Genomic DNA, 12591 nt, shown 5'->3' on the forward strand with positions numbered 1-12591 from the left:
TAGGAAGAGCAGATATATATCAAGCAAACCAATATCATTTGTCTCTATCTTCTTTTGGATGTACAGGTGTAAAAGATCTAATTTCAGGAATGCCTTTATAAGAAATTTAAAATGCAAGCAGCTAACTAATAGTGGGGCGTTCTGCTGAAAGTCATGGAGGGGTCAAGACCTACGAAGGGCAAGGGTACTAGGGGCAAGGGTACTAAGGGGGCAAGGGTACTAAGGGGGCAAGGGTACTAAGGGGGCAAGGGTACTACTTACCATGAGTACTATCACACTATATATTTAAACAGTAGCAGACACACACCCTTTAGGTAATAACATTTTCAAGAGAATCTGGAGCTACGTGGACCAGATGTAAGCCTTGAGCAATATGCAGAGTAGAGTGAGAAAAGGGGTGCAACAGTGGAGTTATAGTACATGTTGATATTTCCTTTAATACGGTAGCCAACAGACAGTATGTAACCAAACCCCCCCTGTTGCCATCACAGTATCTGATGTACGGTAAACAAAGCAATCTCTGAAATTATAGTCATAACCAGTTTGGGCCAGGACAGTAGGCCGCTATACTGGATCTCCAGCTTATCTCCAGGAAAAGGAACATTTGAAAAAAATCTGTAGTAATAAGTCAAATCAACTGGACTTGCTGTGTTTCGCCAGTCATCAAACTGGCTTTCTCAATTCAGCATGACTTGTAAAAAGATCTTCCAGGAAGTCATTCTGAATTGAGAAAGCCAGTTGGATGACTGGCAAAACGTCTTAAAAAAAAAAAACACAGCAAGTCTAGTTAATTTGACATATTACTAAAGATTTACCATGACCTGGATGAATGAGAATCTTTACAAAAACAATGGAAAAAATGGAAAACTTTTCATTTTGACAAGAAATTTTTAGATATCAAAAAAACTAAGACCCATCCTTACCTTCTCCTTAATTAACGGCACTAACTCAGGGGATCCATTGTTGGGAGTGGGCACAACTTTGGCTAAAGTGGCTGTATGAATATTCGGCTCCTGAAATTAAAAAAAAAAAAGTATTAATAAAAAATAAAGTTTTATTAAAATTTGCTGGCAATGAAATGATTTTTGCCATGGGTTTGCTAAACGTGGTGTAAAGTGTTAACCAAACATCAGTCATAACGCAGATTGAGACGCTGGTAAAACTAAGATCTTATGATGCTAATGAGTTCACATGATTCCATAGAAGGCAAATTCATCAGCACATTCCATATCTACTGAAGTTGCAAGACCTTTGATCAACCTACAGGGAGTATGGCCTAAGAGTATAAAGAAAGTTTTTACAGGAGATCAGGATTTCCATCTAACATCAGCTAAACGATTATGGCTCACCACAACCCAACACTGGGCAGCCAGTAGAGTTTACAGTTTCAAGAGGGAACTACACTAGAGGTGACTTTTTAGTGTCTAGTGTGACATAGCTCAAAACCTAATGGCATTTTGTGTCCCTTTTTAGTTTTAAGAGGCAGTTATGGAGTCAAAACATCAGAAATGGTCTCAAACTGCCTTTCCAGACTGTGGAATTGCTGTGCTTATGGCTCATAAGCAATGGTCAACTGAAAATGCTCCCATACACCTGACATAGGAATTATTATTATTATTTTATATGTAAAATGCCTTTACCATTCCTGCATATGCATGCATGCCTTTACACAGGCCCAAAACTAATAGGCATGTGAACATAGCATACAAACACTAGCACTGTTTAACCAAGTAGAAGCAGAGTTCCAAGTAGCAAGTGTCAGCCAATCTGACCCACACTACACACTAAAAATTCTGATCTTGATGCTGACCTGCTGAGATCATTACTTTCTGCTAAATTGGGGAATCTTAAACAAGGGAATGGCACTGGTAGTTACAGTCAGGCGATGCTTGGGAGTCAGAAGTTTATTAAACATACAATGACAACTGAAAAATATACTTCCAGCTTCTCTGCTGCTCTTTATGGTATGAACTGTAATGCAACAAGAGCTAGAAAGTCATAGTTTAACAATCAGGGGTGGTGTAAGTCTATTTTAAAGCTGACCTTTCTATTTGAAACAAAGTAGGCATAGAAGAGGTGCACTTCACAAACACCTAGACATGGCCTTTTTCAGCCTCATGAATCTACGGAATAACAATAGAGAACGCTGAGCCAGCATTTGTGTGTACTAGGGGAAGGGCTGAAAAAGATTTTTTATCTGGTCCTAATAGGACCAATAACACAAGCCTTACATGTCCTCACAATTGTACCTATAAGCAAAAGTCGTGTCCTAGAATACTTAATTAGTAATTAACAAGTTATTCTTATGTCTGTGCAAAGATATATTATTATCAAGGAAAGTCCCTAAACCTTCTCTTTTGCCAAGAACAGTACTCCTTTACAAACCACAAAGTGTATTTAGCTTAAAAAGTTGTACTGTTCAATTATGCAGTTCTATATATTCGTCAGCAATCTCCGGTCGCTGGTGCTAATTTAGATTTGTTGATGTCGTTCATAGGATTAGCAAATATCTTTTGCGGCTAGCCACTATCAAGACCCCTGATCACTTGAAAAACATTATGTGATTGCGATAACTTCCCCTAAGTCCAGGGTTGGACTGGGGGGGTGCAGGCTCCCGCCCCAGTGGCCCTTCAGGTGCCCGTCTGCCACGTCCCCCACACCCCCTAACCCCTCCCGCAGGGGCACCCCTAACATACGTCCCTGAGCGCGAGCAAGTTTAACGCGTCAGGGGTGGAACAGTCGGCCGGGGGAGCGCCGGCAAGGGGCGGGCCCACCGGATTTTTCCCGGTGTCCCGGCAGCCCAGTCTGACCCTGCCTAGGTGCAACTAGTCTTGGTGTTAGTTCAGGAGCTGAAGCTTATCTGGAAATTGTACCTAGTATTTAAATACAGCAGCTTTGATTTACATATGTTGGATAAGGGTGCACTCTGGAAACATCTGGTAAGGGGCTCTGCCTTACTTTGTATGTTCCCTATCTGGGTGCCAGTCAGTGTCAGACTGGGACCCCAGGGGCCCACTAGAAAACCTTACACCCTAGGCCCACTCTCCAAACTATTTTTCCTCCTTTCCTCACCCAACCTCTTTATTCTCCAGGTCTCTTTTATTTACATGCTAGCATCTATTCTTCCATTTATCCTCTTTCTTCCCATTCAGAAATAGGGAATGACAAGCCACCAACACATGAATATGGCATAATGAGTACATATTAGCGGTCAATTATATGGCAATCTATGGTTAGGATTAGAGCAACACTGCTGTGCTGTAACCCTCGCTGTACCAAGCTAAACTAGAGCAGCCAGGACTAAGAAGGACAGTGTCGGACAGGGACCCACCAGAAAACCTTAGACCAGTGATCCCCAACCAGTGGCTCAGGGCAACATGTTGCTCCCCAACCCCTTGGGTGTTGCTCTCAGTGCCCCCAAACCAGGGAGTTATTGTTGAATTCCTGACTTGGGGGCAAGTTTTGGTTGAATAAAAACAAGATTTCCTACCAAATAAAGCCCCCTGTAAGCTGATAGGGTGCATAGAGGCCCCTAATAGCCAATCACAGCCCTTATTTGGCTCCTCCATGAACGTTTATGGTGCTTGTGTTGCTCTCCAAGTCTTTTTACATTTGACTGTGGCTCACGAGTAAGAAAGGTTGGGGATCCCTGCCTTAGACCATAGACCCTCTCTCTAAACTATTTTTCCTCGCCCATCCTCTTTATTCTCCTAGTTTTTTTTTATTTACATGTTAGCATCTACTCTTCCATCTATTTCTTTTGTTCCCATTTAGACATAGGGAATGAGCATGAAACAGGCCAAATGGTCAGGAGCAGGAGGGCCCGCTGGGAGTTTCCCTGGAATCCCGGTGGGCCAGTCCAACACTGAAGGAGGCTACTGCTTTCCAGATAAGGGCTGTGATTGGCTATTAGGGGCCTTTATGCACCCTATCAGCTTACAGGGGCTTTATTTGGTAGGAAATCTTGTTTTTATTCAACCAAAACTTGCCCCCAAGTCAGGAATTCAAAAATAACTACCTGGTTTGGGGGCACTGAGAGCAACATCCAAGGGGCTGGGGAGCAACATGGGCACTGATTTGAGCCTATAGGATTCCATGGGATCTCTGTGCCCCGCCCACTGGAGCTGTCACTCACCTAGCCGGACCCCATAACCGCAGTCAGGGAGCACCCACCAATAGTTTGGGAATACGACTTCTTAATAAGAGTAAATAAATGTTATTCAGTCAGTGCCCCCTATAGGAGTCTCCCATTGCCCCTACTAACCATGGCACAGGTGAGCGCACAATGGGCGTGTACCGACCAGAGCCCGGAGAGAACCGTGAGAACATGAAGGAGCCCAAGCGCCGCCAGTGCGATTAGCCCAGCCTCCGGGTACTCGTCCGTCCCATACACCGCCACCCAGCAGTACAGCCATGCCGGATAGAGGAGAGCGAAGGGCAGCACCGTGCCTCTCAGTATATGGGGCCGGCGGCGGTACAGGGTTACGGAGCGTACCAAATCATCCTGCGCCTCCGAGCCGGCCCCATTCACTAAAGCCGCCGCCATTGCTTTTCCCCCTGACACTTCCGGCTGCGTCAGCAAAGGCCCCGGCAACTCCAACTTCCCCTCACACACACGTCACCGGAGTTTCACAAACTATCTTTATTTCCGTGTACGGCAACTGCCTTGGAACTACAATTCCCAGCATGCAGCAGCTCGTTAAGGTTATGAGAGACCTATCCCAAAGCAATTTGACAGGCAAAGAAGCGGGCAGTATTGGGCTGAGCATAACTTCTTCCCTCAGACGAGGCATTTTGGGGTTAAAGACTTGGAATTGAACGCAGCCAATCAAAGGCGTGTGTCGTCTGGCCAATCAGAAAGCTGGAGGCCAGAGCAGGAAGTAAGTGACCATGTGGGCTGCAGAGGGGTGAGCGGAAGTCAGAGAACATGTAAGTATAATGTGGGAATGTCAGGATTCTGTACTAGCTAATCCAATGGCTCTGGCCTAAAACTAAATAGGAAATCATTGATATACACATATATATGTAATATCTAATTGTATCACGTACTGAATTGAGATTCCTTGCTAGAGCTAATGTGTCAGTATGAATTGACTGATTCCTTGCTAGAGCTAATGTGTCAGTATGAATTGACTGATTCCTTGCTAGAGCTAATGTGTCAGTATGAATTGACTGCATGTAGTACTTCAATGCTGTATGTGTGTGCCTATTGTGCCTGTTTGTTGCCTAATAAGAGATCCAGGCAGCCTGTTGTGTTGAATTGACCTTGACAGTATACAGTATCCTTGGGCCGGGTTGGAGCTGCAGAGTGCCATTGAGCCCTATGGGAGACTTTCCTTGGGCCGGGTTGGAGCTGCAGAGTGCCATTGAGCCCTATGGGAGACTTTCCTTGGGCCGGGTTGGAGCTGCAGAGTGCCATTGAGCCCTATGGGAGACTTTCCTTGGGCCAGGTTGGAGCTGCAGAGTGCCATTGAGTCCTATGGGTGACTTTCCTTGGGCCAGGTTGGAGCTGCAGAGTGCCATTGAGCCCTATGGGAGACTTTCCTCGGGCCGGGTTGGAGCTGCAGAGTGCCATTGAGCCCTATGGGAGACTTTCCTCGGGCCAGGTTGGAGCTGCAGAGTGCCATTGAGCCCTATGGGAGACTTTCCTCGGGCCAGGTTGGAGCTGCAGAGTGCCATTGAGCCCTATGGGAGACTTTCCTTGGGCCGGGTTGGAGCTGCAGAGTGCCATTGAGCCCTATGGGAGACTTTCCTTGGGCCGGGTTGGAGCTGCAGAGTGCCATTGAGCCCTATGGGAGACTTTCCTTGGGCCAGGTTGGAGCTGCAGAGTGCCATTGAGCCCTATGGGAGACTTTCCTTGGGCCGGGTTGGAGCTGCAGAGTGCCATTGAGCCCTATGGGAGACTTTCCTTGGGCCGGGTTGGAGCTGCAGAGTGCCATCGAGCCCTATGGGAGACTTTCCTTGGGCCGGGTTGGAGCTGCAGAGTGCCATTGAGCCCTATGGGAGGCTTTCCTTGGGCCGGGTTGGAGCTGCAGAGTGCCATTGAGCCCTATAGGAGGCTTTCCTTGGGCCGGGTTGGGAGGCTTCCAAAATCATGTGTTGAAGTGTCAAAGTCAGAAAGGTTTTCCCGCCGTTCGGATAAGAAAATTTTGTGACTATTGGATTGCCATTTGCAAACGACTGTTTCAATATGAAAATTTCGGAACTTTCGTATCGTAAGTACGAAATCTTTGTATTCAAACGAACGGAATTTTTTCGACATTTTTTCAATCATCAGAAACTATCGGATTTCGTGATTCGGATTCGTACTTTAATGATATAACACATATGATATTGCATAATAATATGTGACTGCAAAGACAAATTATTGTTAGTTTAAATAGAAAACGTTGACATGATACACAAGAAATGATCAGTGGCATTACCAGTATTGTGCTCTGCTACATTGGCGTACCCTGGGCTGCCACCTGCCCAATATTTTTGGACATGTACATTAATGCTTCATGTTACTGTTATTAAATCAGAAATAAAGAACCTTCTAGGTAACAAATAATAATAATAATATATGGTGCCAGTTTGTGTAGCCTTAACTTAAAGAACTCGTCAATGGGTTTAAAGAATTTAAAGTATATTATCAAAAATAGTAAAGTAAGCGAATTTAGCTAAATTCATAATTATCATTTAGTATCAGTAGGCTGTTTTCTAGTACAGGTATAGGACCCGTTATCCAGAATGCTCGGGACCAAGGGTATTCCGGATAAGGGGTCTTTCCGTAATTTGGATCTTCATACCTTAAGTCTACTAATAAATCAATAAAACAGTAATTAAATCCAATAGGATTGTTTTGCATCCAATAAGGGATAATTATATCTTAGTTGGGATCAAGTACAGGTACTGTTTTATTATTAATCATTTAACCATTAAATAAACCCAATAGGGCTGTTCTGCCCCAATAAGGGGTAATTATATCTTAGTTGGGATCAAGTACAGGTACTGTTTTATTATTACAGAGAAAAGGGAATCATTTAACCATTAAATAAACCCAATAGGGCTGTTCTGCCCCCAATAAGGGGTAATTATATCTTAGTTGGGATCAAGTACAGGTACTGTTTTATTATTACAGAGAAAAGGGAATCATTTAACCATTAAATAAACCCAATAGGGCTGTTCTGCCCCCAATAAGGGGTAATTATATCTTAGTTGGGATCAAATATAGGTACAGTTTTATTATTACAGAGAAAAAGGAAATCAATTTTAAAAATCCTAATTATTTGATTATAATGGAGTCTATGGGAGACGGGCTTTCCGTAATTCAGAGATTTCTGGATAATGTACTGCAATGTTCCTTTCCTTATTGACATCACGTGTGCAGGGAATTGTGGGATTGGGAGGATGCAGGCTGAGGACAGGCGACTACTGTTACATTTTATTTGAGTCTCAAAGTAGTCAGCCAGATCAGCAGGGGGGCGGGGCTTAGGGAACTCTTCCAAACTACATTATTACATTAAAAATCATGAAAAGGCTGCATATTTTGTAATTGTAAAGTTGCTTGAAAGTATGTTTACTTTTCAAAAAGCTCAAGTTGTGCTAGGGTGGAGTTCCCCTTTAAATCATCCATTTCTTCCTGTATAAAGTTACTGATGTTGCTTGCCAGTCTGACCAGTAGATGGCGCTGCAGTGTAAGCATTGAGTTTTCTGATTACATTAAACTGTGTATTGTATAAGAAATTGGGGTGTGTTTTTTTTAAACTTTTTTTTATTTGGAGAGGTTATTATTTCTGCCCCCCTCAGTTATTATTCATCCCTTTTATTTTTTGCTTCTCATAGCTAATACAGGACAGTGCATTCTGTACATAGAATTTTTTTGCAGTTGACATGCAAGATCAGAAACTATATTTAAGGTGGCCATATACTGGCCAGTCCTGCCCTGTATCTGGCCATTGACCCGCAGGCCAAAGAACTGATACCCTGTGAGTGGCTGAACACATACATGCAATAGAATAGAGGCAAGCACTGTCCTGGTGAAAAGAAGTAGCAGTCTTCCTCCATTTTACTTTTCTCAGACTTAAGCACAGACTTAGTTAGGCACTTAGTCTACTTAGTAGTATTCACAGAGGGGATGTGTAACTGCTTGACCTCCCCAATGAATAAGGATGTTCTTTGTCTTTGAAGTGTCGCTAAGGGCCCCGTTAAAGGAGACATATTATATAAAAAAAATAAGATTATACCAGGGAATTATACTCCTAAATATAGAAGGATTGTGCTTAAAAAAGTTGTGTTTTGTACTGATTTAATGACAAATTCCCCCCAAAACCCCACTAGCCCCGCCCATCTGTTCCACTTCCTGCTGGCTGAATTCTCTGGATGAGCTGGGGAGCCGGCGGCCCTCCGTACACTGCACTGTAGGATAGGAACCAATCAGCAGCTAGGCTGACCTGATAGGGAACTGAAGCCTGTCTGTGCTTGTGTGACTGCAGGGCTGTGATTGGCTCTCCCCCTCCTACTGTGCTTCTGGCAGGGACCGTTAGGACACGCCCACCCCTCATTTGAAACCCAGAGAACAGATAGGATCTATAGGGAGCTCCAATAAAGGGGCCATTGTTACAGATAGGGTTAATGTTTAGCCCAAAGGGAAACCAGCACCGGATATTATTCATAATTGCCTACAAAATTAGGGTTTTTTCCATTTATCCAATATGTCTCCTTTAAAGTAGCACTGTCCAACCCATGGCCCTTCAGCTGCTGTAAAACTACAGCCACGGTCCCTTCCCAGCGATGTTTATCCTCCCCGCTATTATATTCATTTTGCGCTGTTGTATTAATTTGATATTTTGTATCCAGGCAGGCCGCATTAGAAATAACCGCCAAATATTGCCGCAATGAGATGGAGGAGTATGGCCAGTGTGTCACCAGCAAACCAGGGACATGGCAACAGGACTGTCACCAGCTGAAAGTAAAGGTGGCTCAGTGCACCTCCTCCCAGTAAGTCACAGGTAACATACCCCACAGAGCATTGTACAGATGCAGCAACCAAGCGTAGGCCGGCTTTTATCCACTTACCTTTATTACGTTAATGTTGTTATGGGGAAACGGAAGCAAACAGAGGGGAGCTAGGCCTGAATGTGTGGCATTTTTCTAACCTCCATGCAGCTTTGTACAGTTTTCCCTTTAATTCACATCAGCTCCAAATGAAAAGTAAAGTAGACATGGCAAATTTTAAAGGGGAAGTACAGGTATCGGAACCCATTATCCAGAAAGTTCCAAATTACGGAAAGACCATCTCCCTTAGACTCCATTATAAGCGAATAATTTACGTTTTTAAAAAGGGTTTCCTTTTTCTCTGTAATAATAAAACAGTACCTGTACTTGATCCCAACTAAGATATAATTACCCCTTATTGGGGGCAGAACAGCCCTATTGGGTTTATTTAATGGTTAAATGATTCCCTTTTCTCTGTAATAATAAAACAGTACCTGTACTTGATCCCAACTAAGATATAATTACCCCTTATTGGGGCAGAACAGCCCTATTGGGTTTATTTAATGGTTAAATGATTCCCTTTTCTCTGTAATAATAAAACAGTACCTGTACTTGATCCCAACTAAGATATAATTACCCCTTATTGGGGCAGAACAGCCCTATTGGGTTTATTTAATGGTTAAATGATTCCTTTTTCTCTGTAATAATAAAACAGTACCTGTACTTGATCCCAACTAAGATATAATTACCCCTTATTGGGGGCAGAACAGCCCTATTGGGTTTATTGAGTATTTAAATGATTTTTAGCAGACTTAAGTTATGGAGATCCAAATTACGGAAAGACCCCTTATCCGGAAAATCCCAGTTCCCGAGCATTCTGGATAATAGGTCCCATACCTGTATACACTTTTATTTTTTGGTGTTATTGTTACTTTAAAATTCGAATACATTTCTGGCTTTCAAACTGGCCAGCACAGCATGGGGATCTTCTACCAGAACGTTGTTAAGTCTCTTTATTAATGCATTTTCCCCTCTAACTTTGTCGCTTTTGTTGTTTAGCCCGGTTATTCAGCGCATTCGCTCTCAGTGTTCGGAACCTTTTGGGGCATTTGAGCAGTGCCTGAAGGAGAACCAAGCATCTGTGGAAAACTGCACAAAGCATGTCACGGATTTCCTCCGCTGTGCGGAGAGTGTCAAGCTTACGGAATAGGTAAACGTGCAAGTAACCGTATGTGTGTGTGTATAATACACACCGCCCATGAATAACTTTTGAAAGATATATACTTACACTTATACTGTCATCATTTTTATGGGGCACTTTTTATTTCTAAATGACATTGTTACCCAGCAAATAATTCCCTCTGCCATTTAAACTTTTATTCTTGAACCAACAAATATATTTGTAGCTGTAATATTGGTGTGTAGGCGCCATCTCAGTGCATTGTGCCTGAGTCTGAGCTTTCAGCCAGCGCTACACATTAGAACTGCTTTCAGCTAACCTATTGTTTCTCCTACTCCCATGTAACTGGAGGAGTCCCAAGCCGGACTTGGATTTCTTACTATTGAGTGCTATTCTGATACCTACTGGGAGCTGCTATCTTGCTCCCTTCCCATTGTTCTGCTGATTGGCTGCTGGGGGGGAGGGGGGGTATCACTCCAACTTGCAGCGCAGCAGTAAAGTGTGCCTGAGTCTGAGCTTTCAGCCAGCGCTACACATTAGAACTGCTTTCAGCTAACCTATTGTTTCTCCTACTCCCATGTAACTGGAGGAGTCCCAAGCCGGACTTGGATTTCTTACTATTGAGTGCTATTCTGATACCTACTGGGAGCTGCTATCTTGCTCCCTTCCCGTTGTTCTGCTGATCGGCTGCTGGGAGGGGGGGGGGGGATATCACTCCAACTTGCAGCGCAGCAGTAAAGTGTGCCTGAGTCTGAGCTTTCAGAAGGAGCCAGCGCTACACATTAGAACTGCTTTCAGCTAACCTATTGTTTCTCCTACTCCCATGTAACTGGAGGAGTCCCAAGCCGGACTTGGATTTCTTACTATTGAGTGCTATTCTGATACCTACTGGGAGCTGCCATCTTGCTCCCTTCCCATTGTTCTGCTGATCGGCTGCTGGGAGGGGGGGGATATCACTCCAACTTGCAGAGCAGCAATAAAGTGTGACTGAAGTTTATCAGAGCACAGGTCACATGGCTGTGGCACCCTGGGAAATGAAGAATATGACTAGCTAGGGGGGTTTATACTACTGTCTGATATATCTGGTATTGTTCTTCTTTTCAGCGCCTTAGTCTCCATGGTGGAGCATGGGTTACTGGCTGTTCTGAGCCCCAATCGGCAGTGTCTGGGTTTTGCTGTGCAAGGCCGCCTCCCTGTCCTCTGCGTAACAAAGTCAATGAATTTAAAAGGCTCCCAAAATCACCAATTTCTTGAACAACGGACCTTGTAACCGTATGTAGTTTGTACCTTGCATGATGCGTTGGAGAAACGATAACTGATTTGTATAGTTAGGGCCCTGATGTATTTAAATATTTTGACTATTAAACACTGTATTTATGATATGTGCTCTTGTGTTACTTATATTACATATTCTTAGAATTAATATGGGTTTTTGTTTTGATGTGTAGGATCCCGAATAATCACTAATGGACACACTGGTGGGTAAAGGCTGCCAGCTTGCACCTTTACACAGATGGTGCCTCCTGTAGAGCAGTGGTATAAAGGTGCTTTGACACCCATGAAATTTAATGGTGGTGGATCATGTATCTAGGCAGCAGTGGCCTGTCAGGCTTCTGAACTAAAAAAAAAGCCACTCGGATAAGTGGTGAAATGTTTCCAAGAAAAATCCAGTTGTTTTAGCCTTAAAGGAACAGTAACACCAAAAAATGAAAATGTATATAATGTGCTGTTGCCCTGCACTGGTAAACGTTGTGTGTTTACTTCAGAAAGTCTACTATAATTTATATAAATAAGCTGCTATGTAGCCATGGAGGCAGCCATTCAAAGGAGAAAAGGCACAGGCACATAGCAGATAACAGATAAAACACTATTGTATCCTACAGAACTTATCTGTTATCTGCTATGTAACCTGTGCCTTTTCTCCTTTTTTTCCAGCTTGAATGGCTGCCCCCATGGCTACACAGCAGCTTATTATATCAATTATAGTAGTGTTACTGTAGCAAACACACCAGTTTTACCAGTGCAGGGCAACAGTGCATTATATTTTTATTACTTTAAAGCTCTTTCATTTTTTGGAGTTACTGTTCCTTTAATTCTACTAAAGATATAGGGGCCCATTCATTAAACCACACATTTTCGCCAATTAAAAGCACAATTGGAAAAAACTCGGAGTAACCACGTTAATTTCTGAAGTGCGAAAATTGCACGAAAATTATTTTCTTGGTCGTGCGAAAATATCGTGGTTGCCATCCGAAAGTCACTAAATTTTTGTATCCGAAACCGACACGAAAACCTTTCTGGTTTTTAAACTTCTGTGCATGATTTTGGAAGCCTCCCATAGGACTCAATGGCGATAAACGATATTATTGTGGTCAATACGAAAAGTTCTAAAAATTTCTCAATCGTGGTCAATCGTACTCTAATGCAGTGTT

General features: G+C 43.2%; 2 protein-coding genes across 5 annotated transcripts in view; one reads left to right on the plus strand and one right to left on the minus strand.

Annotated features, from left to right (window-relative positions):
- atp13a1 (ATPase type 13A1) overlaps positions 1-4646 on the minus strand; it is a 34706-nt gene extending 30060 nt beyond the window's left edge. The window contains exons 1-2 of one of the 2 annotated variants that reach the window (XM_012968067.3): positions 4265-4646; positions 924-1013 (exon numbers count right to left, since the gene is read on the minus strand). In XM_012968067.3, the coding sequence (XP_012823521.1) occupies positions 924-1013; positions 4265-4546 (372 nt within the window). In that variant the 5' untranslated portion in view covers positions 4547-4646. 2 annotated transcript variants of the gene reach the window in all.
- Positions 4647-4824: 178 nt separating this feature from the next.
- Positions 4825-11541, plus strand: chchd5 (coiled-coil-helix-coiled-coil-helix domain containing 5). 3 transcript variants are annotated; one of them, XM_031899373.1, is made up of 4 exons: positions 4825-4929; positions 8842-8982; positions 11264-11357; positions 11415-11541. In XM_031899373.1, coding segments are annotated over exons 1-4 (252 nt in total). In that variant the 5' UTR covers positions 4825-4927; the 3' UTR covers positions 11430-11541. The 3 variants fall into 3 exon arrangements, with proteins under 3 accessions (XP_031755233.1, XP_031755232.1, XP_002933936.1); XM_002933890.5 differs by adding an exon at positions 10039-10189 and having other exon boundaries at positions 4836-4929; positions 11264-11541; XM_031899372.1 differs by having other exon boundaries at positions 4829-4929; positions 11264-11541.
- Positions 11542-12591: the final 1050 nt, after the last annotated feature.

Source organism: Xenopus tropicalis, chromosome 3 (genome assembly GCF_000004195.4).
Source record: "Xenopus tropicalis strain Nigerian chromosome 3, UCB_Xtro_10.0, whole genome shotgun sequence".
Taxonomy (NCBI): domain Eukaryota; kingdom Metazoa; phylum Chordata; class Amphibia; order Anura; family Pipidae; genus Xenopus; species Xenopus tropicalis.

What these genes read in the sequence shown, in the direction of transcription:
- chchd5 (XM_031899372.1), top strand. An exon ending in GCTCAGTGCACCTCCTCCCA is followed by an intron (nt 8,983 to 11,263) that starts GTAAGTCACAGG and finishes TCTTCTTTTCAG; the next exon opens with CGCCTTAGTCTCCATGGTGG.